Here is a 27,977-nt window from a genome sequence, read left to right as displayed (position 1 = left end):
TACAAACAATAGGACACATCAGTAAATAGGGTAAAAGTTACTTTAATAATGGCACAAAAATGATATCCACACTTTATACACTGTACAAGAAAGTTCCATTATTAGCGACACAAGAAAAGAAATATGAGAAAATTGCAAGACGCGAAGCTTTTCGGGTCTTACAATTTCCTATTGAAACGAAACGAGGTTACCAAATTAGCCAAGAATCAAAGACAAGTTTACTTTGTGGATCATTTCCTAATTTCTTCACTCTACGACGGCAAACACAATGTTAATTCTACACCCACAATCTTGGTCAATATTTAAATGAAAATTAAGACCACCCCTTCCCCCATTTCAGTGATGGAAAAAATGGTGCATTTTGGTTGTAGCGCGAGTTCATCAATGATTCGGGGGAGGGGGTGGATTTTTCTTCATGTATTATTCTGACGAAGATTGTAGCTAGAAATCGCTCCAACTTTCAAATACAACACTTTATAAACCGACAGAATTTCCTTTAAAACGCGTGTCAAATTCGTTTAGTATGACAACCAAAAGCACCCCTAAACTTGTTCAAATTAAACATAGGCGAGTAACAGTTAAACAATAAAATAAACAATCAAATTATATATATATAAAAAACTTGAAAAAATATGGTTACTAGATATCTTGCCAACGTGACATAAAATTTATTCTAAAAATAAAAACAACTCGGACATTTTTTGCTTCCAGTCTATTTCGTACATCTTGAGTCAAATACTATATGCGTTAATGACATACCCTCCGCTGTATAAATTATGGTCTTCCCTTTCTCAGGCCCCTTCTACCCATGGACATTTTTGTTTGTCTATGGCCGTTTTCTCGTTTGTTCGTACGCAAACTGTTGATACATCGAACGTGTCCCCTGAAAACGGTTTCAAAGTGGTTTTTGAAAACGCATAATTATTGTTAGTTATTGTTTTGGCGAGAATCTCGAAAAGTAAGGCTTTCAAAACCGCTTGTGTTATGTCAGAAGAAAGAACTTAATACATGGCATCGTCCACAATCCACTGAGGAAAATATACATGTAAATCCAACATGGAGTCTTCCGCGGTTTTCGAAGGCGCGGCGCGATGGGACGGATGGGACAAGAATCATGTTATCTACACATGCGCAGTTTCTACTTTTAACATTAACATTCCAGCGTATTTTGTTGGCTGTTTTCGTGATAAGGGGTGAAAACCACTAGTAAAACAGACGTGAGGACGGCCAAAATGTACAAAAGTTAACGGGGCCGGTATCAGTGTTTTTCCTCCACCAAACGTCGGACGGCCGGAATAACATTCCTGACTTTTTAAGATGTTTACAGCTACGTTTTTCTCCACAGTTTGTTTTGTTCTTCTACCTTATTTTCCACCATACGTTGGATTCTGGAAGGTAGTTGTAGCCTGTTTGAAGATGGGATTCTCGCCCTGCAAAGGAAAACAGACAGCTTGTTGGTAAAATCATGGAATGGTTCACTTTTCCACGTTCGTTGTTTGCATATCCGTCTTTATCTTTCAGCCAGTCTTGACCATCCTTCCTCCTGTTTTTACCTTTCTATTGTTTCTTTGGTTTTTTTCTGGCTGTCATTTGTGGCTACCTTCAAAGTGAAGGTAACTTTGTAGTCCAGCACCTCTTCCAGACTTGTATTTTCATTGGTCCTTGTAACCTGTAGCTTCTATTGTTTCAAGCGACAGGGGTATTGTTTGGATCATTTATATATTGTTTCGTGAGCCAATAACAAACGGTGTTTGGACAGCTACAGGCTTGACAACTTTGTACATCGCTAACATGAGTCGATATAACCTTAAACTGTCAGGCGACTCCTACGTAGACCTTAATTGGGCTGTCACGCAACCTTTAACTCTGCTATTTTCGGAAGCTCCTTACTCGAGGGGGTAAAAAATATAGAGACTACCCTTACAGTTTACCGAATGGAGATGCCATGAGAAACTGGAATTGCTTTCGGTCAAGAACTGTACAAGCAGTTGAACTTGTTTCTAGCTTACCGTGTCCCATTGAGCATTCTGTCTCTCTTTCTCAAACTTCGCGAATTCTCGTCGGTCCTGCGATATCAAAGGACAACCGTTATCAACGAGTCGTTTGAAAATGCTTTAAAAATGAGCCTGTCCGTGAAAACTATGAGATTTGCCTTGAAGTATGTGCACTGCAGACGAGCTGCAGGAAAAGTTGAAGATGTTGGTGAGTCGAGAGCTGTCAGCCTCAACCACCCTCCCCCCCGACCACTCGCAATCAACACATACCTGAATAGTAGCGAGCAGTTTCCAAATAAGGAGCAGAGCTAAACCAACGCCCAGTACTCCTCCAACCACGCCAAGAATGACAGCCAGTGCTTCTGCTTCCTTGGGACAAACTGACGAATGAAAAAAAAAGGAAAAAAATTGATTTGGAAAAGTCAGCGGCAGTCACAGCTATATTCCTACAAAGTGGTCAAAAGAAATCGTAACTTCGAGGAGAAATATAACGTAGATGCAGGATTCAACAAAATTTCAACTAAAATGAATGCTTGAGGGTGCATCTTATGAAACTGGAAAATTCCCTGACTAGAAAAAGAGCAGATTGGGAAGTTAGAAGAGTTAAAATGCAGTGTAACGTAATTTAATGAAAACGAAACGTAACGTAATGTAACGCAATTTAACGTGTACCTTTCTCCCGCTGTACAGATATCGTGACATCTTTACCAGGATTTTCTTTATAGCTGAAGCTAAACGAGCAGTCATCGTCATCCTTGAACGTGCACCTTTCACCCATTTCTGGCAACAAAACCACAATTCAGTGATACTTCCAAACCTCTAAAAGTTTACAGAGCTAAAGCCGTTTAAATACTTTCTCAGCCTTACCTGTAGAGAGCGCGTCGACTTCATTAATCTTGAAATCTTTGCAGCGAGTCTTGCAATCCTCGGCACTTATTACTCCACTCTTGAATACCAAACACTGCACGCAGTCTTTGTTGAGGGAACATTTTCCAGCGCAGCTCTGAAAAAGAACAAAACGGGAGGGAGGATTAGATTGTTTCAGCCACTAGTTATCAGTTTCAGATTGTAATCCAAAATATCCTACGTGTTCCATCAACTGTTCAGTCACTTGGTTACTTAAACGCAAAATGAAGATTTACACATGGTCGCCACCGACAACAGTTTTCAAAATATTTGGACTTTTCCCTGACTTTCCCCTGACAAAAATAAAATTTCCCTGCCTACATAAATAAAAAATGTCAGATGTTTTAGCGGCCTCGAGCCTCCCTTCACAGCCGTCCTATTAACCTTGAGAATGACAGCTTCCCTGCTTCATTAAGAAAAAATATTACTGAGATCACAGTCAACCTGAAATGTTTTTACAGCCTTTAATGACTTACTTCAAAATTTTAATTTCCCTGTGTCAAAATAAACTTCCCTAACTTTTCCCTGACCTTGAAGAATTTTTGTCCTGACCATATCCTGACCAGTCACCTGTGGTAACCTTGTTAATATACAACAAGACGGGCATACAGAACAAGCGATGTGCTGATAACAAAAGCAAAGAATACTCACCGGACATTCGTCGCAATATTTTCCTCTGTACACTGTGGACGCGTTACAAACACAGGTGCCGCACTCGCACGTTCCATAGCCGTTACACAGCACCTGAAATTCACAAGCAGCACTAGTGAGTCAGTGTCGAATCAAGATATGCTCAAAACAGGGTGGAGGGGGAGGGGTAAAGCGAAGGTGAAACTTTCTTCTTCAAAAGGAGGAGGAATAAATTTCTCCCGGGGGTAGGAAGGGGTTGGGGAAAGGGTCCTTCTTCCAAGATCTGCCCCCACATATAAGCTTAGTTAAGGTGACAATGGCACATTCAAAAAAAAAAACAATTGCAGAGCTGGAAACACAAAGAAAATACTAGGAATTCAGTTGAAAACGAAGAACGATGTAAGTGACGGCACTCTACTCTAACAACCTAATTACTGTGGTTTTCTTTCCAAAAAGTCCTGCTAACTGCAGAAGGTTTGCTTGTCAGTCTCTTCATAAAAGCATGTCCAGTCTCCTTCACGGGCAGCCTAAGCACGGCCGTAACAGAGTGTGGAAAAAAAAATACAGAGGAAATGAGACTCGTATGTTCACTCGTACCAGGCTCCCAGTGGGACAAGACCTAGAACTTTACGAGATGAGACCTGGTGTTAAGCTTTATAATAGCAAGTTCTAAATTACAAAAGCTTATCAAAAGCTATTCAAGTTAATCATAAACTCACCCCATCCTTCATACAGCCTTCAGTACTCGTTGTGCAGCTACACGAGGGGCCTGTCCAGTTTCCTGAACAGCTACAATTCCCACATAAACACTGGCCATGCTCAGGACCTGAGAACAACAACAGAAAGCGATAGGAGAGAGGAGACCCTTTGGGGGAGAGGGGGGAGACTGTATAAAAAAACCCTTTGTTTACTTTTTAAAAGGCTAACGTGTAACTGCTTTTGCGTCACAAAAACATGCTGCATCAGCATGCAAATATAGATGTACTTAATGCAAATGAATATATGAAAGATCATATATTTGAACTGCGGAGAAAGATATGAAGACATGATTGATCATCGGAGTTATACACACAACTTAAGCAGTTGTGAAATTGGTGATCAATCATGTCTTCATATCTTTCTCCGCAGTTCAGATATACGACCTTTCATATATTCATTTGCATTCTTTATCATCTATTGGTATATTACGAACTAACAATGTGACCAGCTGCCAGTAGGCTTGATAGCTCAGTTGGTAGAGCAGTGTACCGGTATCGCAGAGGTCATGGGTTCGAATCCCGTTCAGGCCTGAATTTTTTTCAGGTTTTCATTTCACAACTGCTTAAGTTGTGTGTATAACTGCGATGATCGATCATGTCTTCATAGATGTACTTAGCTGAACAAAAGAGAAAGATGAAGGGGTAAGGGAATTATAGGGGCCTTATTCCCAAGGTAATTCATCTCATGTTATTTGCAGATCAGCCATGATTTCCAAAATCCCAGGAGGGTCTAGAAATAGTCAATACCGTGACGGGGATTGGACCCACCTGGGCTATCCAAGCGGCTTTACACGCATTTTAAACTTTCACGAAAATATCCACGCAACAGCGTGTAAAATTATCCGCGAAAGGACTAGATACCACTCCTAAGGTTTATAAGGCTAAGGTCTATGTGGGGATTAACTCTGTCACCCGACATCATACCTTGTTAAGATGCAGATTCTGATCGCCTAAAAAAAATAGCATGGTGAGAGCAGTCTACACTAATATCCTTACCGCCACATATGAGGTCCGTGTCTGGGTCTGAAGGACAATCGAGGTTGCTGCATTCACAGTATTTACCATTTATGATTTCACCAGGGCGAAGCTGAAAAACAAGGGTACATCAGAAGTATACTTAACGTGAACGCACCCACTTTTGTAGGGGGAGGGGGAGGAGTGGGGGAGAGAGCCAACACACAGCCGTTGTGATGAGCCTAATCGACAAAACCTATTGAGACCTGAAAAATTGACATAAGTTTTCAATACTGGTAGTTAGAGCGGGTTTTAATTGAGTGTCGTAAAACCAAAACCAAACCAATTACATACCAATTAGACTACTCAGCCAATCTCAAAACCGTGGTAAAACCAAAACCAAAACCGGTTTTTAGGGGAGGAGCGGGGCATAAAGAGATCACAATCGTTGTTTTATGCAATGTTCCTGACCGACTAGACGTAAAATGGTTTTGATCATTTCCCTAAAAAAACCCTTTACCCACTGACTCACGGCACTTACCCCTGTTTTTTTGCACACACAGTCTCCGCACAGACAGGTTCCTAGCCCACTACACACCTGAGCATCCGTTGCATTGTCCCTGGGGAAAAAACCCAAGATTAGTCACCGTGGAACAATCATGGAGAGGGGATTTCGACTGTTGCTTTACGACTTCGAAAATTGAAGAAAACCAACGGCTGGGTATGTTTCTGAATTTGCAGTCTGATGTAATTTATACTTTGGGAAATATGCACTAATTCACTGAGGCCATGTTGAAAGGCCGAACTTCAACCGAACCAGAGGAGCAAAGACAATAGCTTCTGCTTATTTTTATTAGATTCAGTTCATGTGAGGTGCCACGTGTGACCATGGCCCAGAGGAAAAAAATAAACAATGAGTTTGTAAATAACCAACACAACCCCGCGTGCGACGCAGTATGGCACAACACAATGCGTTTGAATTTCTGTTTGTATTTTTACACGGCACTAGGCAGTTATACCGAAAGCCATCACGTGTATATGATGTCATGACTACAACAGACGATGCTTCATAGTGACTTCATGACGTTACCAAGTGATGTTTCAAAATAACGTAATGACTTTAAAATCGCTGCTTCACAATGACGTTATGACGATAAGAAGCGATGCTTCACAATGACGTCACCACGATAACAAGCGATGCTTCACAGTGACGTCACCAGGAAGACATAATGTTTCACAATGTCTCAGTTCTTTAAGTTTTTTTTAAGGTTTACTATGTTAGATACTTTATTAGTTTTAGTTTAATCTCTGAAGAACAGCAGTTTCAAGGTGACTGGAATTTGAAAGAGGAACAAATCTAACTTCACAGGTTAGTTCAGTTAATTGTTCACCTGAAATCATTTCGATCGAATTAGCCATGTGACATTAAACTTGAAAAACTCTACTACCACTTTAGAAAACTAATAATGATCAAATACATATCACATGTGACTCGTCGGCCAAAATTAATTGTTGCATTATATTTTTGACGAAAATGTTAACATGCAAAAACTTGGTTTCAGCTACGTCGTAACATGTTTTAATTATTTAATTTAATGTATAAATATTAACAAGGAAGTGCTGGCCAGGTTTCATGGTTAACTTCACTTCAGCTTAGGAATTTAAAGAAAAAAAGTTACACAAATGAGAAAAAATTTCGTATTTGATTAGCAACTTTTCTTAAGACCTTACTTAACATGTTTACCCGCGTGAATTACGAATTAGTTTGAGTGTAATTTGTAATACCAACGGTTGTTGATGGAGCGGTTTTCAACTGAGTGACGTAAAACCAAAACCACTCACTCGAACCAATCACGAAGGACACAGAAAATACAGTAAACCAATCAAAACTCGAAGTTATTACATGTAGCTGACGTGAAGCGCGGGAAAACCTGTTGCGAACGAGTTACGATTGGTTTTGGCTTTGCTTCTGATTGGATGAAAAAGTGGCGCGAGTTTTTTTAAGCCAATCGTATTTACGCCGTTGTTATGTAAAACAAACTACTATTCTACACTCCAACGAAAACCGTTCTATAAAGGTTTTGCACGGCAGCCATGTTTCATGGCAGGAACAATAGATTATTTTTCCTATAGGAAAAAAAGTTCTTTTTACTGCTAAACATTTTCACTGTTCCTGCCATGCAACATGGCTACCGCGCAAAACTTCTAAAGACCACATTAAAGTTTATATTTAGCGTGTGACCGCGGTTTTCATTTTATACTTACTTTGCGGTAGAGTTTCTATTGCGAAACGTTTCTTGCAACTTTAACAAAGCAGTTTGATTCAATCTGAAGACATACATGTATTATACACAAGCAATAAAACTCACTCAATTTTATGTTTACTCTAGTTTAGTTCACAAGCAGCCGCAATTTAATAGCATCAAAAGGGTTTAGGTTCTTAAGATAAGGAATGATCCAATAACTGTCTTGTGTTAAGTTGGTATTAAAGTTTAAGACGTTTATAACTTTTACGTCTCCTGAAACTACATATCCAATCCAAAAACGCTTTAAAACTATACCTGTATTTACTGTTAACCATTAAAGTGTAACGTACCCGTGTGACACGCCGGTTTTTTTACAAATTATCAAAATAATCTGAAATAATTAATTTTTACATTTTAACGTCAGTCAAATGAAAATCCGCATTAACAGGGTTCCAATGTAAACGCTTGTAGAATACTCTAAGAGTTTCTGAACCAAACAGTCCTGCAATTCAAAAATTATGCAAGCGTAAGTATTCCAAACTAAGTTTGCAATCAAAACATACTTGATACATTGGCTGGGTGCAAGTTTATTTTCCTCTTTGCACTGGCATTTTCGTCCAGCCCTATAATAGAAAAAAGCAACGTGAACATCAGATTGTGGGGGTGAGGGGGGTGGGGCCTAAAGGTTAGTACGCTGGACCTGAATCGAGTGGTCTGGGTTCGAGCCCTGGCCAGGGACCTGGTCAACACACTGAACTCTCACAGTGCCTCTCTCCACCCAGGTGTATTGTTACCAGCGAATTTAATGACGGGGGTAGCCCCGCGTTGGACTGACATCCCATGTAGGGACGAGTAGAAATACTCCCAGGGGCTTAATGTCACAGAGACGGGGAAACGCTCTGGCTGTATGAGCCACTTTCCTGGTGCAATTTACCTTGCATCAGATTAAAGGTAGATAACTGACCTACCTATCACTACCCAAGACAATTTCAAACTGAAACTTACTAATGAAAAAACATGGTAAGAATGTGTAAGCCCGGGCGTATTAGTAGTATGGTGTGATATTCCAGGTGAGGATGATTCTGAAAACAACTGTTGGTGGCTGATATCTTGACAACCTAAATTCATCTTCAGAGCATGAACATGATCCTAAACGCTTTGATGAAACTGAAGATGACTTCTGCTCAGGTTGTAGAAAAGTTGGTCACGAACGAGACCGTGACAGACGATCATGTTATATGAACAACTAATGATAAAGAAAATCTAGAACCGCATTTTCACGGCTGTGTCTCCTTAAATAGACCATTTTACAGTTGTTTGCTCAGTGACCTGCCCTTTGGATGGCAGTGATACAGACCTCACTGCTTTTGTTGTGTAAATCAAGTTGTTCTGATGCTAACTAGGTGCATCTACATGACAAGAGCAGTGAGGTCTGTATCAAAGCAAGGTCAACTCTAGCCTCGCTGCCATCCAAAGGCCAGGTCACTGAGCAGACAACTGTAAAATGGTCCATTGCTAACTTCTAAAATCAGAAAGAATGGTCCCACCTATCTTTGTGGCATTTACAAAGCCCACAAGTTAATGTGCCATTGCCAGAACAGTGCTGACTGGATTCTTCCTACAACAAATACATTACATGAGATGTGATGCTCCAGAATATATCTATACCCTTCCCCACTTTTATTCAAAAATGCCCCTTTTGGTCCTCCCATCCCGGAATGGCTTCATAATTTCTTTAAAATTCTGACCTTTGGAACCCTTTTCATCCATCCCCTTTAAATTTTCAATGATCTTCCATTGTGTAGGTAATGGATGCTTTCTAGAAACCCACAAGAGAAACTTCCGTTATCGACGTTGTACTGACTGGGGTCATTGTGCAGTGCTTTTGAGACAAGAAGCTTAATCATCACAGTGCGTCCTTTCAGTGAAGAGTGTAAAGGGGTACTATTGGATTACTAAGGCAGCCTGGCTAACAAAATACCCATAGGGGAGCGGAGGGTAACCAGGAAAGGCTTACATGTCGTATCTCATCCCATCCAGGGGAGATGTAAATACCAGCACTCTCAGTAACTTTAAGTTAAGCACAAACACTGAGGAGCTACACATGCCTCTTGCTCCTTCAATTCCTACGTTACATGTACATGTACCTTTCGTTATCAAGATCGTTCTAAACACCTGAATAATGTAAAGGAATCTTACTAAGTTTTCATCTTTCTCACACTGACAGCTACAGATAAAGTCCAAGTTTATCTCCACGTTCCCAAATGGTGTCACCAGAGAGAAGCTGTTACAGAGGGAAGGAAAGAAGTAGAAGTATGTTGATTAACACGGATCGAAAGGAATTATGCAATTTATCCTCAACTAATGATCTTACTTGACAAGCAAATTCTACATACATTATGGCACTGATCACTTTTTTAATATTGCAGTATTGAAGATGAAGATTGATTTAGCCAAGGCAATGGCATGGAACAGAAATTGACTTGAGAATGGCTGTATGTGCCTACTTGTGCAATAGGAGGATATGACGATGATGATAATGATGATGATTGTGATGACGACGAGTAAACTGACACAGAACACACCAATCTTCACATGAAACTCAAACCAGTGCTTACCTCTTTTCTTTCAGATTACAGTCATCCACTGTGACAGAGACCTCAAAAGAAACCTGCCAGAAACAAAAAAGTATCATAGTATAATAAAAAAGTCATGTTATTGCACGATGATTTAATTGTTGCACTGTAAAAACCAACCTTCTGTCCAATCTGAACATTGGCGCAAGTCTTTGATCCAACTTGTTTTCCATCACTGCAAACAAAGAACAACCCTCAGTATTGCTTAAACAAGTCAGGCAGACCAAAGTTAACCCACAGACCTTCAAAAGCACTCCAGATAGCCTAAAACAGTATTTAAAGTATTTGAGGAAAAAAAAACATTGTTACGTGCCCCTGATGCATGGAGTCAATAACGTGTAATGTTCTTTCTATCATATAGATATACTGATGACGGTGTGTTTGACGATTTTCCGAAGATTTCCGACCACTTTCCAAAGATTTACGAAGATTCTCCAAAACTTGTCCGAAGGTCACACGAAGATTACCGAAGATTGTCGAAGACTTTCAAGGAAGACCCGAAGATGTTTCGATGATACACCAACGAATTAAAGTATAATTTAAGAGACAAACTTGATATCAGTAAAATCGATATCTTCACTAGTGTAGATATGGAAAATATGCTACTCGAGTCCCGGTTGTGGTTTCGTATGAATTTTACGAGTTGTGTATTTTCCAGTAAAACACTTGTGTCTATATATTAAGGATCGATATTTTCTGCAACAGCATAACGCCACATGGCTAGCAAAGGAAATATAACATTGATAACTTACGGACAGTAAGCTGTGTAGTTCACTCTCACTCCCTCAGGTGCTGTATCACGTATGGTCTGAGTTTGAGCAATTGTCTAAAGACAACAAATTGGATTTTGGTTAGATATTAATCAATAATAGAGCAATTTTCAATTGAGTGTCGAAAGTAATCAGGCAATTACTCTGGTTTTGGTTTTAGTATTGTTTCAGATTGGCTGACTAGTCTAATTGGTAATACATGTAGACTGCATCACAGGCGTAAACAGGGAAGGAGTAGGGAGGCAGAAAAGCTCAAAAAACGTGAGGAAGAAGGAGAGGGTACGAACTGTGAGGCAATACAGAAGATAGTCATTACTTAAAATTCGCATCAGCAAATAACAACCCACCGGCAAATTCCCGTTCAGTTCATAGTTCTTAACACAAACAAACATTTGATAAATTAGACTCTTCCCATATCTTGCAGGCAAAACTGCCAGAAATAACTTTTCTAGCTAAAAGAGCAGTCACGACCTAATTGTTGCTCGGGTTTTTTAATGTAAATTTGTTCACGCTAGCATTAAACCTCTCAAAGCCCCGCTAATACATCTTTGTCCGCGACTATTGTTCGTTGTTTCTGATGACATTGTGCAACTGACAGTTAATACATGTAAGTTACTCAGTGAATATCAGGCAATGGGAATAAGGAGCGCTCAAAAGCGAGTGCAAAAATCAAGTTGCTTCATGCTACTGAAACCGGGATAAGCTCTGGCCTGATGGGCTACTTGGCTACTTTTACCTCCCTTGGCTACGGTGTTGTTTTTGGTCATTTCCTAACGTTCGTTGCGGGTCCTTTTCACTGCAGTTACCAGTGAATAGAGTCTACTGCCGGATACTAATAATACTGAATACATGTACATGTACAAAACCTACTAAGCTATAAAAAAAACTTATCTGCATTGCCCATCATTTGACAACAGGGACGAACTACAGTAGTTTGTTTTCCAATGTACAGTGTACTAGCCTACTAGACAAAACAGCACTCACCTCATAAGCGTCTCTAATGAGCTGAACGATGTTTGAAGAATCTTCGCTCAATAAATCCACTACAGCTCCAGACTCTTTGCCAAAGAAGTTGACTAATTCCTGTAGAAATAATCACAGTAAACAGAAACTGGAAAGGGTGAATTGAAAGTGGCTGCATGCAGTTTCTTTTATCATGTGATTTGAGTGTTCATGGCTATAAGGGGAGATCCCTGTTAAAAATACCTTGCAGGATCTTCGAGGATATTTAAAGATCTTTAAGAGATTTTCAAAAGTTCTTTGAAAGATCTCACAAAGATCGTTAAATGAAAGATTTTTGAAGGATCCTCCAAGATCATCAAAGATCTTGGCAAGATATTTGAGCAAAATCTTTCAGTGAAGAGCCTTGAATATCCTTAAAGATCAGGGCCAAGATCTTGCTGGATACTAGTAAGAATTGTAACCTTAGATCAATAACGATCCTTAAACATCTAGACAAGGATCTTTGAGGATCTTGATAAGATCCTCAAGAAACCTCAAGGATGCTTGAGGATCCTCGAAATATTTCCACCAGGGGTGTTTATTCAAGACTGTTAATCAAGCCGTGTTTTAACAGTACATCACTACATCAGTATCAGTACATCACTGATTCTGTACCTTGTATTGATTGTACACTTGTGTCTTTGTCTTATTGATAGCAAAGATTGGTGACAACTGCTCATCTATCAACTTCGTTTTGAGGAAACCTGGAGATGGATAGTCCTGTGTAATGTAGAAATTATATCAATTAATACAGTCAAGTACTTTTCAACATCTTGCTTCTATTTCATGTAAATCAATGGTACATGCAATGATGTTTCAAAAATAAAATGTAATTCATTTGAGTTAAGTTTCACATGTCTTTATTTACAAGGAAGTCCCCCTATTTTCCATCAAAAGGCCTTTAAAAGAAATAAGTCCCTCACATTTACAAAGCCTTCAGTAACAATGTCTCACCATTAATGTTGACGCCATGTATTTACCACTTTTTGTGTGACAGTGACCATCATTTGGTGTGACAACTCCACCAAGCTAAAACAACATGAAAAACATATAACATTAACTCAAATCTTGCCATAAGTTGGTGGGGGATACAATGTGCTGATGGCTAGGTGAGCATTTGCCATTTTGAACTGTTACATGTAGTCCACGTGTGAGCACCAGCTGGGGTAATTGCACTCTTGTGCTGAGGGGTGATACATGAACAAGATTTTTCCTAGTTTGATATTTGAATAATTTGCCTATTTATTCTCACTACCTTTTTCCTTGACAAAATTATGTATTGATCAATTGATATCATTAAGGGCCATAACCCATAACACCAGTTACAGCTGACTATGCTTGATTTTCCCATGATGCTACAGGTGAAATTGCCTGTTGTTGATAGAATTCAACCACAAAGTAACAAGTTTGCCACAGGCGTGGAGAATGAGGCTACAGGTGACTCAAAGCTTAACAGCCCTGACATGAAGAAAAACTGGAAGTGGATCAGCACTTAACACCTACCAAGCCATCACCAGCAAAATGATACTTAGCATCTGTTATTACAATAACTAATCTTCTCGCAGACTGCTTGTCCACCCAACCAATCTCCTACAAGGAAAGGAAGAGAAAGGAGCGTACAATCATATTACAACTTTGATTTTAAGTACTAAATTGTTGCGTCAAAATTTTGACTTTTTTGAGTTCTGTTTTAAGTTTTCTACATGCCAGCCCTGTGGTTTTCATTGTTACACTAACCAGGGAGATACACTGTATAGATTGCAGTTTCGACAATGAAGTTCAAGTGAGTCAAATTAGTGCTTCAGTTACTCTGAATAGCACTGACAAAATCATCATAAAATTTATTTACCCTCAACTTTACAGAGTTGCATTGCTGCTAATTTCTCTGGATAGCACTCCAAATGCCTTTATATTGGTGTTTATTGGACAGGGATAAGTTCCAGCCTGATGGGCCACTTGGCTCGCATAGAGACTTTTACTCTTATTGGACTTCAACTTGAATAAACAGGTTGGTTTACTCTTATTGGATTTAAACTTGAATAAACAGGTTGATTCCACCTGCAACCCGCAACCTGCCAAATATACCCGCTGACCCTAACCCTAACCAAGAGAATTATCGGAGTGATAGTAATTATGCTAACCAGGGTGCTAATAAATTTATTGGGCTAACCAAATCACTGTGGGGTCTAAAAATAGTGACCTGATGCTATAACTCGAAATCAAACCTCACTCAAACTCATCAAACGGACACTTTCCCAAAGACAGACGCCAGAAAAATCTGTAATTACTAAAGTGCTACATGTATAGTACAGCAGAACCCTGCTATCTCAAACTCCATTCATTTTCCTGACATACTTTTTCGGTCACTTACTAATGGCTATCTAATGAACTACCAACACCTCAAATTCTTTGTTACTTCCCGAATTAATTATAACAGGGTTTAACTGTACATGTTTGTCCTGTACTATAAATTGTTCAACAAAGGTAAAGATATAGCTAACAATGATACTCAAAAAGATAAATATTACAAGTTAGAGAATTAAGGTCTCGGATGCAACATTCTTACCGAACCACAGACTGCAATCTGCATCAGGGCATCCATTGTTCCCTCAGGATTGTCAACATTGCCAGAAATGTTCACCTGCCTTATTGCACTCTGACAAGGATTGAAAAGATCACAAGACATTCACATCTACTGGTCTTTATTATTATCATTAATAACAAAAAATGGTACTGTATGCATGAGAGCATTTTCATTAATTACTCACACTTAAACAAAGCTTTTTGACTTCTCTGCTGTTTTATTATGATTTTCCAATCTTAGAAATAAAACTTTAATATAAAATGTATGTTTGCTTCCATGCCCACATGATGCCTGTAAACATGAAAAAAATGGATACTCACTTCAAATTCAGTATAGTTTGGGGTCAGTTTCAACTCATTAAGAAAACCAAATGCTGGTACAGAAACAGGTGTATCTGATGCTGGATCAAAAGGGTGGGCCAATCTGTTGAGATTAAGAAAGGGAGAGAATGACTTGCTGCAATGAAACAACGAAGGAAGTGGGAAGAGGAGGGAACAAGGTGGGACAAGGGGAGGGGAGGGTAGAGTAGGGCACTGTGCAATGCACATGTAGTTCTAAATTCAAAAGCAGCCAACTTGACTGCTTGACTGCTGCTTCAAAAGATCACATTTGTGGATTGTAATCTGTAAATTCCCATCCATTTTGTTCGCAGGTTCTTAAGTTGTTGTTGTAATTATGATTTACAGCAGCCAAAAAGTGTTAAGAAGGTTTTGACCTCCAGAGTTTGCTTGTAACTTACATTGTTTCAGACTTGTATGATAATGACACAAATTTGCTATGTTTAACCTCAACCGGACACTGGAAATTCTGAGGGGGATGGGGATCTCAAATGACAATCATTTTTTCAAAAGAAAGTATAAAGTTAATAATTAACTACAAACTCCAGAGGGGGTGGGGGGTAGGGGTGCACAGTTGTCACAAAATTTTGAAGTAGGTGGCCTTAATAATATTAATGTTGAAATAGGTGGCTGATTTTGCCATCATTAACCAAAGAATCAGACAATAAGCAGAGTACTGGTAACCAGCTCATAATAACAAAAGTAGATCCAACCTACTTTTGAAAACCCTGGGTGTTAAGGGATTCAAACTAAAATATCCAATTCCGTTTAGAGTACAGATATTTTCCAGAACAATCCATCAGACACAATGGGATTCACTAACACCTTTCATGGCTAATCACGTCTGGACCCATGGCCAGAAGGCCCAGACATGTACAGGTAAAAGAAACTTTTAAAAGTTAAGGACTGGATTAACGTTTTCCTGTAAATCAAATATTAACCTAATGAATGAGTTGCCAGTAATCGGATACCCGTGTCTGCGCGAAGAACTCTGGGATCGTCAGGGGGCAAACATTGCTTGTCACTAGAAGGAAATGTATGGCGAAAAGTTGTTTTGAGGTACAAGAAAACGATTTTTGAGAGAGATCAACGCTTTTTCGCCATCGTTTTTATCGCGAATGGATTTGGTCAATGTTGATATGTGGAATATGTAAGTTTTTGTTTGAATAACCGTGAAATATGCGACAAAATCTACCGATAAACTCCGTTGCTTACGTGAGGTTTATTGTGAAATTTACATCGCGTAATGGTCTGAAAATATTACAAAATTAATTAGGTATAAATCGAGAGGAAATAACCCAGTAAGGCCTTTTAAGTTGTGTACAGGCTACTTTTGGCTTATTTGAAAGCTCAGTCATACAAATAATACTGGAAATAAGCCCGGTGGCGATCATTGTACTGTCTGGGGTTGATTTCATGACAAATGAGTCCTCGTACTGTGTGGCTACTGTGTTGCTCAAAGCCTTTGTTTTGCTTTTACAAGCACGTATTTCAGTGATTTTCCTTTTCTATAACAGATCAAGAGTGGCTCCTCCAATATATCTCTGAGTATTTGTATTAAAAAGTGCCATTTGTGCGTGATTATGCTTTCCAAAGTTTGGTATTGACGGTTGAGTGAAATTGCCTGACACAAAGGGTAGTAGTTCCTTCTACAATTTTCGATTTCTGTTGTAGAGCTTCTTTTCTGTCTTTATATTTAACTTCTCGGAGGGTCTTTTCTACCATTTGCTCCGGGTAGCCTCTCGAGATCAGGCGTGCATTGAAATTTTCAATATTCTCTTCAATGTATTTCACAATAAACCTCACGCAAGCAAAAGGGAGTTTATCGGTAAATTTTATCACTTATTTCACGGTTATTCAAACAAAAACTTACATTTTCCATGTATCAACATTGCCAAAATCCATTTGCGATAAAACAACAGCGAAAAAGCGTTGATCTCTCCCCAAAACCATGTTTTTTTGGGCATCGAAACAACATTTCGCCATACATTTCCTTCTAGCGACTTGCAATGTTTGCCCCCTGACGATCCCAGAGTTCTTTGTGCAAACACGGGTATCCGATTACTGGCAACTCATTCATTGCATGACTGTGTATGATCCCAAGCTCTTCACTGGGGAATTATCTTATTAAGTTTTTAATTCACAATAAACTTGAAGTATTGAAATTCCACTTAAACATCAAAATATTTAGCAATTTATTTCCGAGAGCCAGGCTATGGAGATTCTTCTTATTGTTGCTCAGCTAAACATGGCTCTCAGAGATGCATGAGAATTAATGTAAAAAAGGTTCTTGAGTAACTGAGTCCTTACGCAGCAGGTTCAGTGGCAATGTAAGGAGCAACAGGCTTGTCCACAAATCCACCAAATCCAAGCCGAAATCTGTTTGTGATGTTTCTCATTTCTTTTGCTGTCAAGAGAGGCAGAGGCACAGAGGAGTATAAACATAAATTTCTTAAAAACCAAACAAAAAAACAAACAAACAAAACAAGAAAGTTTGAGAGAGGTGCGGCAAATATTATTTGCCTACATGAGTGCATTTTCCCACCCAGTTGCATTTTTACTGTGCGCACATGTATCATATGTCTAATGGATACATTTAACGGTAAGCTTGCAATGGATTAGTTAGAATCTCATCCAAAATGTATTATAATAGCAGATTGAATTGAGATTTATTGATAAATTTGCGGGTAACCAATCAATAAAGAAAAGAACTTATTTCATCAACAGATCTGTCTTTTCTAAGAACACAATAATTCAGCTGCACTGGCTTCATCCAGTCCTGAATGTCTGGATCACAAGTCTATAAACAACATCTAATACATGTACATTGACATATTAATAATAATATCATGTGCATTTTTTAAAAAAAATTAATTTATATAGACAAAACAATTTCCCCTTCAACATTCTTCCTATTTAAGTGAGAGCCCTCTACATAAAACAGTCAAATGGTACAAAATCAGCCACGCTGGCCCACAACTCACACAGTGGGGCATCCAACACAAAGGCACGACAAGCTTGACTGTTGTGACCTCCATTATTTGATTTGGATTTTCCCTTGCATAACTTGTGGCCCAACATGGTGAATTTTGATTTGTGTCACCTGACCAGGTTATGCAAAGGATCTATTATAACTAACAGATGAAAATTCTCTTTGAAAATGCATAGCTACCTATTTGCTGGCCAAGAGTGGGAAACTTCTTAAGATCTTCTACCATGGAACCAGATAAATCCATCAGGTAATACAGGTCTACTGGGTAATTTTCAGGCATCTTGACATCTACCTTGATGGTTGCTGGTTGACCTATCAAAATATATACAGTAAATAGAAAAGTTGCTCACAATTGATCTGATGGGAGAGCAGTGCAACTACATCTACCCCAATCCATACCACAAGAATGATACTGTACTATGCAAAAACCCTGTAAGGACAGTACCAGGGTAAATTAGCAACCAGCCAGGGTTTTTTCTACTCTCTCTCTCTCTCTCTCTCTCTCTCTCCCCCCCCCCCCTCCCCGCCAGAGAAGTACTAGGGAGCTTAAGCAACGACGACGAAGATGCCGAGGACAATGCTTAATAGAAAATGAACTTATATTTTACAAGCAAAATTCATGATTGTCTACATGTGTAGATCTGTTCAGTACGCCAGTGGCTCTAAAAATGTGCTTAAGCTAAATATCCAACGACGGCATTCAGTTCCACATGGAAATACGAAAAATTTGCCGTCATCGTCCATGTTTCGTAGATGACACAGAGCTTGGTCATTTCACGTTGTTGTTTTGCAGAGGACAGCAAAGTGTCTTGTCCAAGGAAACAACACAGGGGTTGAACCCAGACTGCTTGATCAGGAGTCCAGTACTAACAGAAACCATTAAGCACCCACATCCACGGCTGTCGTTTGGTTTCGATCTTCACACCTGTAACGAACTTGTTACCTTGTGGGTGAATGGTGTCAACGAAAGGCAAGTTCGCCAGTGACATCAAGGGCCATCAAGTATACTCAGCCTAACAGATGTTATGGGTTATGGTTCTTACTGACAGCCCTGATGTCTCCCACAAGATTAAGAGGAAGTGCATTTCACTATTTTACAAGCACTTACTCACCACTGGAGAGTTAATAAGCTATTGTTAATCATGGCATTTCAGCAATTTCCACACAACAAATTTCAGATCAGAGGATGGGAACATGCCCACTGAGCCAGAGAGTAAATGTGCTATTCCAGCAAAAAAAAACACTTATCCATAGGTCCCCTTCCACAGAGGGTTTTTTTCAATTGAACATCCTCCCTCCTCCCTCCCCCCTCCCCCCCCCCCCCCCCCAACAGCCCTCCCAAATCCTCCTGGAAATTCCAGTTTTGGTTAATACTGCCCATAAAGATTTTTGCTTTAGAGACCCCCTCCATGTTAGAACTTCGAAAAAACCTAGGGATGAGTGCAGATATTTTCTAGATTGGCCCCACACAATGCTATTCTGTGGGTTGAAGTTACCTGGTCTAAGAGACAGAGTTAAATTCTGTGGTGTAACTTTCACATCTGCATCAAGTGGCTTACTCTGCATTAACAAAGCAAAGCAAAAAGCAATTAGGGACCCCTAGGTTGGGGAATATGAAACAGTGCAGTGTGTAGAAGAACTTGACAAAGATGCTACATATGTGTCCGTGTCAAATTTTGTGGAACACATTCTCACTTGCATCAATCAAACCACTGCAGTTGTATATTAGAAATAACTTCCAACCAAGCAACAAATGCAATGCAACATAGCACAATGGAAATAGACCAATTTTGATATACTAAAATTCAGCCTAAAACAATCGACCTCAGTATGAGGCTCCGGGGAATAACTACACAGTTTGTGGAGTTTATTCCCCAGAGCCTTGTGCTGAGGTCTATTGTGTTAGGCTGAATTTTAATACATTGAAACTGGGCTATTGGGTATTGAATAGCAGCTGTCATATTTGCGGTTGAGTCTGCAGTCATATATTCTTTTGTTTGAATAGGCATGTACAAAAAAGGAAAGCAAATTGACCCTTTCACCTTGTTTGTGTATGTAAAAACACCGATAACTGTAACTGACCACAGCTACTGATCATACTAGCCCTCAATCCTCTCCAACATTGCAAGTACTAAGTAACTGTATGTTCAAATAATATTACATCTCCACAGAAAATAGTGTGCGAATTTATATATTAATATCTTGTCAATTAGACAAGTATAAGTATTCATTGTCATCATAAGTGGCTGTAAATTGCACAAAGTGTTGTTTTGTTTGTAATTGGTAATTAAAAAGAAGAAACAACAAATGCTTTTCCACCTACCTCATGTGTAACATAATCTGATTTAGGATTTGCTATTTTCTTGCAGCCATTTCTGGTATGGTTTTTAATGTCATCACACCTTACTCTTGGCTGCTCCAGCCAAACATAGTTCTGTTCACCAAAAAATATATAATTTTACCATTTCAATTCAAAGATGTGGGAATTTCATCAGCTAAATTATTACTACATGCGTACATACATGGGATACTAATTAAACTTCCATCACAGGTTTAAACCCCTGCCAGCAATTTCTATTGCCAAATTATCCTTACAGTTCTCATTGACAAGTACAAATTTTATCTTCATAAATTATTATGATCTCTTGTTGGGAAGGGGCTATGAGAGACAAAGCCCAGTAATAGGACATAATTATACTAATTAATAAAAGCTGCTGGACTGCTCAATCCAGAGACTAATGCACATCAGACCAGTTACTGTTGCAAACCGTAAAACCCTGGACAGATTTTACTAGTTGATACAACTAAGTTGAAAATAGTATGACTTGTGCTGATTTTAATACCAATACAACATTGAATGGGGAAAGGGTGGTAGGGTGGGGGGAGGGGGGTGCCACTGGCTTTGATGTGGTTTGATTACATTATATTTCGTGCAATCATATCTTACAATGATAAACTATCTCCACAATTTTCTCCAGGTTAAGCAACAACTGGTGAAACTTTACCTGTTCTGCACTGCATATTTACATAATGCACGAGTATTAATTGAAAATGATTTTACCTGTCTTAACGAAGTTAATGTAAAAATTGATTGTTTATGATTTGTTTGTGTAACGGGTTATTGCAGAAAAAATACACCCCCCCCCCCCCCCCCCTTGACGGATGGCAAGCATTTTTGACTTCCCTCTGACTGGATTTCCCAGACTGATAGAGCCCCCCTTCGCACCCGGATTTCCAAGCTCAAGGACCCCCCCCCCCCCTCCTGCCCGGATTTCCATTATTTTTTTAAAGGTCCTAACTGGAAACAACAGGCAATAGAAAAGACATAACATTTCATCCAAAAGATCCCTGTTTATTATAATTTTAAAAGTTCGGCGGATTTTGCAGGTTAAATTTCAACATTTTTTAAATCAGATTATTCAAACAATCGTTTTTAACATTTGAGTGATCTCACACTCTCCTCTAAAACACCATTTGCCTTTTTCTGTATCACAACAAATGTACAAGATAAGAAATTCATCAGTCTTAAAAATCACGTAAATGTAAGAAAAATTACAGTGAAAAAAGTCCTTAAGGCGATTATAAATAAATAAATAAAAACTATAATTTCAGTTTTCATTTTTTGCTTGATTTCTGCTGTTATCCGCATGTCGCTTCGTCGAGTTCGACACCTCTGTAATTTGCCATGTGTTTATGCATTTTTGAGGCTCATTTCTATTGTATGATACTTTTTTGAAGTCTCCAAGTATTTGCTTTCAAAGGAAAAAATATGAGATTTACCGTGAAAATGTTGCTTACTTGCATTCTATATTTTGATGCCAGGCCCGGCTGTGATTAGAACTGTTTGCAAGTAGTAGGTAGATTCTTATCACAGAAAATTTGTCCTTGTGCGTTTTTTTTCGGAGACGCCGTGGCCTTACTTCAAGTAAGCTATACGTTTCTTTGGAGACAGTCTTATGTTTCTTGCAGCTATCTGATCGAGCTTATGTTTCTCGAGCTCAATGTATACATGTAGGTTTATTCCTCCTTTTGGTCATTCTGGCACCACATGATTCAAATGTAGTTGTTTACACACAACTCTCAATTCTTTTGCATGTTGTATATGCCATTGTTCGGCTTAAATAAACATTCACAAAGTTGAGAGCAATCGCCAGAGCACAACATGTTTTTCAGTTTAAGTATAGAAGCAAACTTCTCAGGTGTTCTTCTTGTGGATGACATAGAAGAATAACCTCTGCTTGTGAAATTTGCCCGACAAAAGCATTTGGTATTTCGTAAAGATAACGCTAGAGTTTGAGCCATTGGTTCATGTCACTCCTGCGAAAAACTAGTTGATTTTAATTAGTTAATTGTTAATTAGATTATTCTTGACAAGTGTGAATGTCCTCAAAAACACGAGAAGAGTCTGCAGCCTGTTTTTCTTCTCCTGCATGCCGCGCCCATGTCCCATGTCTCATTCCCCTTTACGCTTACAATGTCATTCCACATACATGTAACCCCTCTGAATTTCGAGAGAAAAACAGACTGCCAACAGTCTACTAGTTACAAGTTATTTACCATCAACAGGAAGCAAGTAATTTTACATACCGCATCTTCACACCAAGAACACGGCGGGTCAACATTTTGTATGCAGTCACCACATGATGTTTCTATTGTCGTGCAATCAGGAACACCTGTAAACATGTACAATATCATGTTCAATAAAGATACTTCTAATTAATATGCACAACACGCTTCTGGTAAGTTCGTTTGATAGATGCCTGTCTAAATCTAATTTTATGGTTGTTAGTGATGTTATATCTGGGAGGTGGAAGAAGGTACAGTACCGCTCAAAAGTAAGTTACCACCGTCTCGCGAGACGCGTCTCGTTTCTCGCGAGACTCGTCTCGAAAGAAACGAGACGAGTCTCAAGAGAAACGAGACGAGTCTCGTTTCTCGCGAGTGCACTGGAAGTACCAATGCTACGCATTCGTCGGTATTGGAAACCTGTTTTGTTAATAAGACGTCTGTATCCTATCGTATCGATTAGCGCGGTAGACACGATTATCATTCTCATCAGCAATGCGTGTGTATACAGTTGGTAATCAAAATGTAGTGTTCATGAAACAACATGTGGAGTTTTGTCACCCGATCTACGTGTTGGAAGTTGAAGCCGCGATCGCGATCACTAAGTCAACACAGCAGCGCCGCCTATGTTTTGCCAACTATCGCTCCCAACTGATTTGTCGGGAAACTCGACGAACTTTTTATCCAAAGATTGCGAACATACGAAACGACGCTAAGTGTTCCGTCGAATAATTTAATATTCAAACTTGCGAACACACGCTTTGCACATAAGCCTCGAACTTTTTATTCAAAAGTTGTGAGCACGCCACGCTTTGATCACACTTCACTTCACTTTACATTTGAATAACTAATTTATTCAAACTTGTGAACGCTCGCTTTGCACATGAAATCCGAGTTGACTAACTTTTTATCATACTTGTGTACGCTTGAGAACACACGCTTTGTAAACATAAGGAATCTCCACTACCTTTTGAACACACACTTTAATCACTGAGCCTCGACCAACTTTTTATCCATATTTGTGTTCACACGCTTTTTGCCACATCAAACCTCTAACATTTTATTCAAACTTGTGAACACATGCGACACCACACTTTGATCATGAAACTTCAACTAACATTTATTCAAACTTGTGAACATGCGACACCACGCTTTGATCATGAAACCTCGATTACCATTTTATTCAAACTTGTGAACATGCTAAACCACGCTTTGAACATGAAACCTCGATTACCATTACTCGTGAACATGCTAAACCACGCTTTGATCATGAAACCTCGACTAACTTTTTATTCATACTCGTAAAAATGCTATATCATATAGAACCGGCGATGTTTTTGCCGCGACGCTTTGCAAAACAAACTTCATTTGCGTATTAAATCCCGCTAGACAGAACTTTCCCTTGCAAAAACATTGAGTTAATGAAAACATCGCATCACATAAACATTATTAGAAACTCCTGTCTTCAAAGATATAGTATTTTGCCGTTTGAATAAACGATTTATGCCAAATAGAACTGGAAATATATTTCTGTGTTTGCCTTGACGTTTCGGAGAACAATAAAAGTTCATTATGTTGTCGACTTGTCGACGCGTGCCGCTAGACAAAACTCGCGCTGGCAGAAAAATTTAAAACTACATGTAATGTAAACGGCGCATCTCAGAAACCTTGATAAAAACTCCTGTCTTCAAAGATATCGTATTTCAGCGTTTGAATGAACGATTTATGCCAAATAGAACCGAAAATATCATTTTTTTAACAATTTCCGTGACGCTTTCATGACTCCCATTCACAATTGACTCGCTGGCGCATGCCGAAAGCCGGAACGTTTTTCTTCTACGCAAAATTAAATGTTTGTTTGAATTAGCGGTTATTGCAGAGCGAGCAAATGTAGGTAACTGAATCATTCAGAGTGGGCAAGATTCGCAAAATCAACTCTTTGCCCCCGTGATCGCACGAATTGAAACACATGTAACTCTACTTGTAGTTACGTTCGATGTTCGATATTACCTTTGTTCGGTATGAATCGAGCAAACGATCGATGCATATTTTATGTTGGACGGTCCCATCGATTTGACAACGAACTGCAGAGCGGCAATCGTTACCCGTAACCGGTTTTTTACGCGTAATATACGCCATACTAAACGCTTCAGTGATTCTCGAGAGAAACGAGACGCAGCTCGCGAGAAACGAGAAACGTCTCGAGAGAAACGAGACTCGTCTCGCGAGAAACGAGACGAGAGGTGGTAACTTACTTTTGAGCGGTACTGTATTACACATGTCATGTATATACAAACTATGTAGTACTGAAAGACCTTAATTTATGGTACTGTAGGTTGAAATATAATTATCAATGAAAATGTAATTTTCTATCAAAGGTATTTTGAGCCAAAGTGAAATATACTGCCATCATATTTAACCCTGTTTCTTTACCCCTATTGCATAAATTATGCAAGATTTTAATACCAATAGCCTCCCACTGATGGGAGAAGTCCTTGGTCTGGAAACAGAAGCATGAAGTTACCATTTTCATAAATTTTGTCATTCAAATCTAGTGCTATATTTTGTATTCACTCAGGTTACAGTGTGATAACAGGTTAACCCCAGTATATCATTGGATTGGCACATCCCTGTGCCACTCATTATAGAGGCCAGTGAGCTCACCATTAAGGCCAGCACACATGAGGGGACCAGTCCCTGCGACTAGTCCCTGCGACTAGTCCCTGCAACTAGCTCCTGGAACAGTTTACACGAAGGGACTGTTTGCAGGGACTTGTCCGAGGAACAGCTCACACAAGGCCTTCTGAGGACCAAGTCCCAGCGGCTTGTCCCAAAAATTGAAAATCTGAATCCAAACTGGTTTGAATTTGTGGGACTAGTCGCAGGGACCAAAGTTTGGTCTTTCTCTTGGAGATTGCAATACTTGGAGATTGAATTACCTGCTTGTAATAATATTATAAATTAGTCATTCAAGTATTTTTTTCAAGTTAAATGATCTTGTTTGGAACAACAGTAAAATACACAAAATGAAATAATTGCTCGCCTTAAAATCACTGCAGTATTCCCCATCTCAAATCTCTTGTGATCAATCAAATAATTTTGTAATTGAAATAAATGTAGCTTAAAAGCACAATAATATTTGGTGCATCTATTGCTGAAAAGAAACAAAGAAATGTTCGAACACAGAGAAAGCCTAGGGGAAAGATATTAAGTTGTTTTCTTTTTCTTCAAAGAACAACAGAGAATTAGCATGCTAATTAAAAATTAAATCAAATCAAAGAAATAAACTTTATCTAATAACTGAAAAATTATGGTATCATAATGACCTGCACACTAAATTAGCTTAAACATGATTTGACCTAGCTAATAGAATGTATAATTTGCAGAGCATTCTATATATTATATTCTGCAATTCTCTGTTCATTTACAGTATGCTGCTTCCTCTGTGTTTTTTTTTTTTTTCTGCCAAGTTCTATATCAAAACCCATAAATGTGCTAATTATTTCCTTCTGACGAAAAAAAATATATATATATATATCCAATGTGAAAACAACCTAATATCTTAACATCAAAAACTTGCACATCCCCCTACCCCCCATAGAGCAATTCTGAAAGCTTTAATTCAAATTTCTCCAAATCAAAACAAAACAATAAGTCTTTTTCCTAATTTGTAGTTTGTTTTGATTCTTTGCTTCAATTCTTTTTTTGAAAATGTGACAATTATCAACTTGGCCGTCACCTGTCTGTCACGATATTTTCATAATTTAAATATCAGTGATTTCTAAAAAAGCCTTGTATAAATTTGCATTTCGCGTAAAAATTATTGAGATATGCCAGCAGGCTCGAATAAATGTATCATTCATTTTGCAAATTTTGGCTACTTAAATCACAGGCTACAGAATGGCTCGAAAAAACAATGTGGCTAAGGGGTCATTTAAAACATATTTGACAAAAAGGGAACCGTTTTTTCGATGGTCTGTAATTATGAATATCTATAGACAACCGCATTAAAATAAGAATTTAAAACATACCGCAAACGCCAAGAAACAACCCCCAAAGGAAAACACACAATTGCATTGAGAGAGCACCCATTTTCCTGCAAAGGAAATAAAATTAAATTGAAAACTGACCATTATGGAACGAAAGGTTTCATTCAAAAGACAGACTTATGGCACATGAAGCTTAATTGCTTCGCCCTAGTTTATTATTATGTCCAATACCTGAATCTAAATTAATGCAAAAAGTAAAGCTCATGCCAGCAAGAAAGCATTGTAGTCATTCTTGATGAGAATGCAGGTCTAAATAAAACATTAGAACATCATACAATGAAAACCACACTCTTCTTCAATGAAGTGCGTAATAAAATGTGTGTTTGTCCGCACTTCTGACTTACCTTCCAAATTTATACACGACCTGTCTGTATTCATTTCTCAGTCTATACCAGACACAAAGAACGACGAAAATTACCACAAAAAATTCTCTAGCGCCCGAAGGTAAGCTCGAACTTCCGATCAGCTAACCACACAAATTTTACTTTTCGTTCTTTCACAACTGAATGAACAAATTCACCTCGACAACAGCAAACAAAAGTCAGCATAATTTGACAACAAGCCACTCTTTGTTTCACGAAGATAATGGCAAAACCTACCTACTTTGCTACCAATTTAAGAAGAGAATATCACAAAAGGCGAATGCCAAGATTAAGCTTGTATCCGCGGGCAGCACGCTTTCAATTTCACTCCGGCAGCAGTTTGTATCAATGAATTACTCTCCCTGTACGAATTGACTTTTGTGGTTCGTTTTAGGTGAATAAATTAACTCCTCACCGGTCAATTACAAATCAAGTATACAAGCAGCTGGTCCTTCAGTGGAAAGCTGATTCCACACTGTTTGGCTGACAGTTGTAAATATTTTTCCAAGGCAATTAAGGTTCAAAGTTGAGTTTCAGGTTGACAAAATGTCTACTCAGGAGAACACGCGCGCTGAAGAGTCTGTTGACAACAATGTGCCGTCGCAGAGGAACAAAAATATCAAGATCGTGTTTACGAAACACCAATAGTTTTATGAACACCTAATGTGAGAAACATAAAGCTGAATGCTAAGGCAATAGGATTATGGCGCAAAGAATTGGAAATCCTGAAGGCACGGCAAAACGCGTCGACCACAATTCATATTGTTGATAAAAAATCCTTTTGATTGAGTATTTTAACAGCAACCTGAATCACCAACAAACGTCTGAAGTGTTATCAGATTTTTAAGACTCACCTGCGGCAACCCGTGGCGACTTTTCTTTGCAATCACACGAGCAGATAAAAAACAGAATTTATAAGCGTCGCCGGAAACTCACAAATTTCTGCCATTCCCACCAAAGGCCGTCACGCACTTCAGACGCATTCCATTACTGCACCCACAAGCCCCCTCGGGTCATCAGGTGTTCACGCCCAGAATTTTGTCACGATCAAACGGAAGTGAACCGGGCCGGGTTTTCATAAAGAAATTGAAAGAAAGAAAGTGATCTACAAGTATTTTCAAAGAATCGAATAAAGCCAAACACACAGCAAGATCATAAGCCTTTATTTCTATCATCGCTGGATGGAAAAG

General features: G+C 38.9%; 1 protein-coding gene across 3 annotated transcripts; it reads right to left on the bottom strand.

Annotated features, from left to right (window-relative positions):
* Nucleotides 1–26: 26 nt before the first annotated feature.
* LOC110064805 (integrin beta-1-like) lies at nucleotides 27–27,782 on the bottom strand. Of its 3 annotated transcripts, none has more exons than XM_089285786.1 (29): nucleotides 27,642–27,782; nucleotides 26,408–26,472; nucleotides 22,398–22,483; nucleotides 20,134–20,244; nucleotides 19,307–19,370; nucleotides 17,991–18,122; nucleotides 17,129–17,225; nucleotides 14,801–14,903; nucleotides 14,463–14,552; nucleotides 13,400–13,486; nucleotides 12,851–12,925; nucleotides 12,512–12,616; nucleotides 11,879–11,977; nucleotides 10,877–10,950; nucleotides 10,245–10,299; nucleotides 10,107–10,159; nucleotides 9,688–9,772; nucleotides 9,036–9,106; nucleotides 8,052–8,111; nucleotides 7,508–7,570; nucleotides 5,784–5,862; nucleotides 5,285–5,375; nucleotides 4,250–4,356; nucleotides 3,552–3,644; nucleotides 2,862–2,997; nucleotides 2,667–2,774; nucleotides 2,265–2,374; nucleotides 2,010–2,066; nucleotides 27–1,430 (listed from the first exon to the last, which is right to left on the bottom strand). In XM_089285786.1, exons 2-29 carry the CDS (start codon nucleotides 26,466–26,468, stop codon nucleotides 1,365–1,367), a joined length of 2,418 nt encoding a protein of 805 aa, XP_089141912.1. In that variant the 5' UTR covers nucleotides 26,469–26,472; nucleotides 27,642–27,782; the 3' UTR covers nucleotides 27–1,364. The 3 variants fall into 3 exon arrangements, with proteins under 3 accessions (XP_089141912.1, XP_089141913.1, XP_089141914.1); XM_089285787.1 differs by lacking the exon at nucleotides 27,642–27,782 and adding an exon at nucleotides 27,025–27,194; XM_089285788.1 differs by lacking the exon at nucleotides 7,508–7,570.
* Between the last annotated feature and the right edge of the window lie 195 nt (nucleotides 27,783–27,977).

The sequence above is a fragment of the Orbicella faveolata genome, unplaced genomic scaffold (genome assembly GCF_042242905.1).
Source record: "Orbicella faveolata isolate gen_17 unplaced genomic scaffold, um_ofav_v1 contig_13, whole genome shotgun sequence".
NCBI lineage: Eukaryota > Metazoa > Cnidaria > Anthozoa > Scleractinia > Merulinidae > Orbicella > Orbicella faveolata.
This window is presented reverse-complemented; position numbering and strand designations above follow the sequence as displayed.

What these genes read in the sequence shown, in the direction of transcription:
- LOC110064805 (XM_089285786.1), bottom strand. Translation starts at nt 26,468, where the DNA reads ATGGGTGCTCTCTCAATGCAATTGTGTGTTTTCCTTTGGGGGTTGTTT. An exon ending in AACTCTGTCTCTTAGACCAG is followed by an intron (nt 18,123 to 19,306) that starts GTAACTTCAACC and finishes ATATTTTGATAG; the next exon opens with GTCAACCAGCAACCATCAAG. An exon ending in ACATGGCGTCAACATTAATG is followed by an intron (nt 12,617 to 12,850) that starts GTGAGACATTGT and finishes TACATTACACAG; the next exon opens with GACTATCCATCTCCAGGTTT.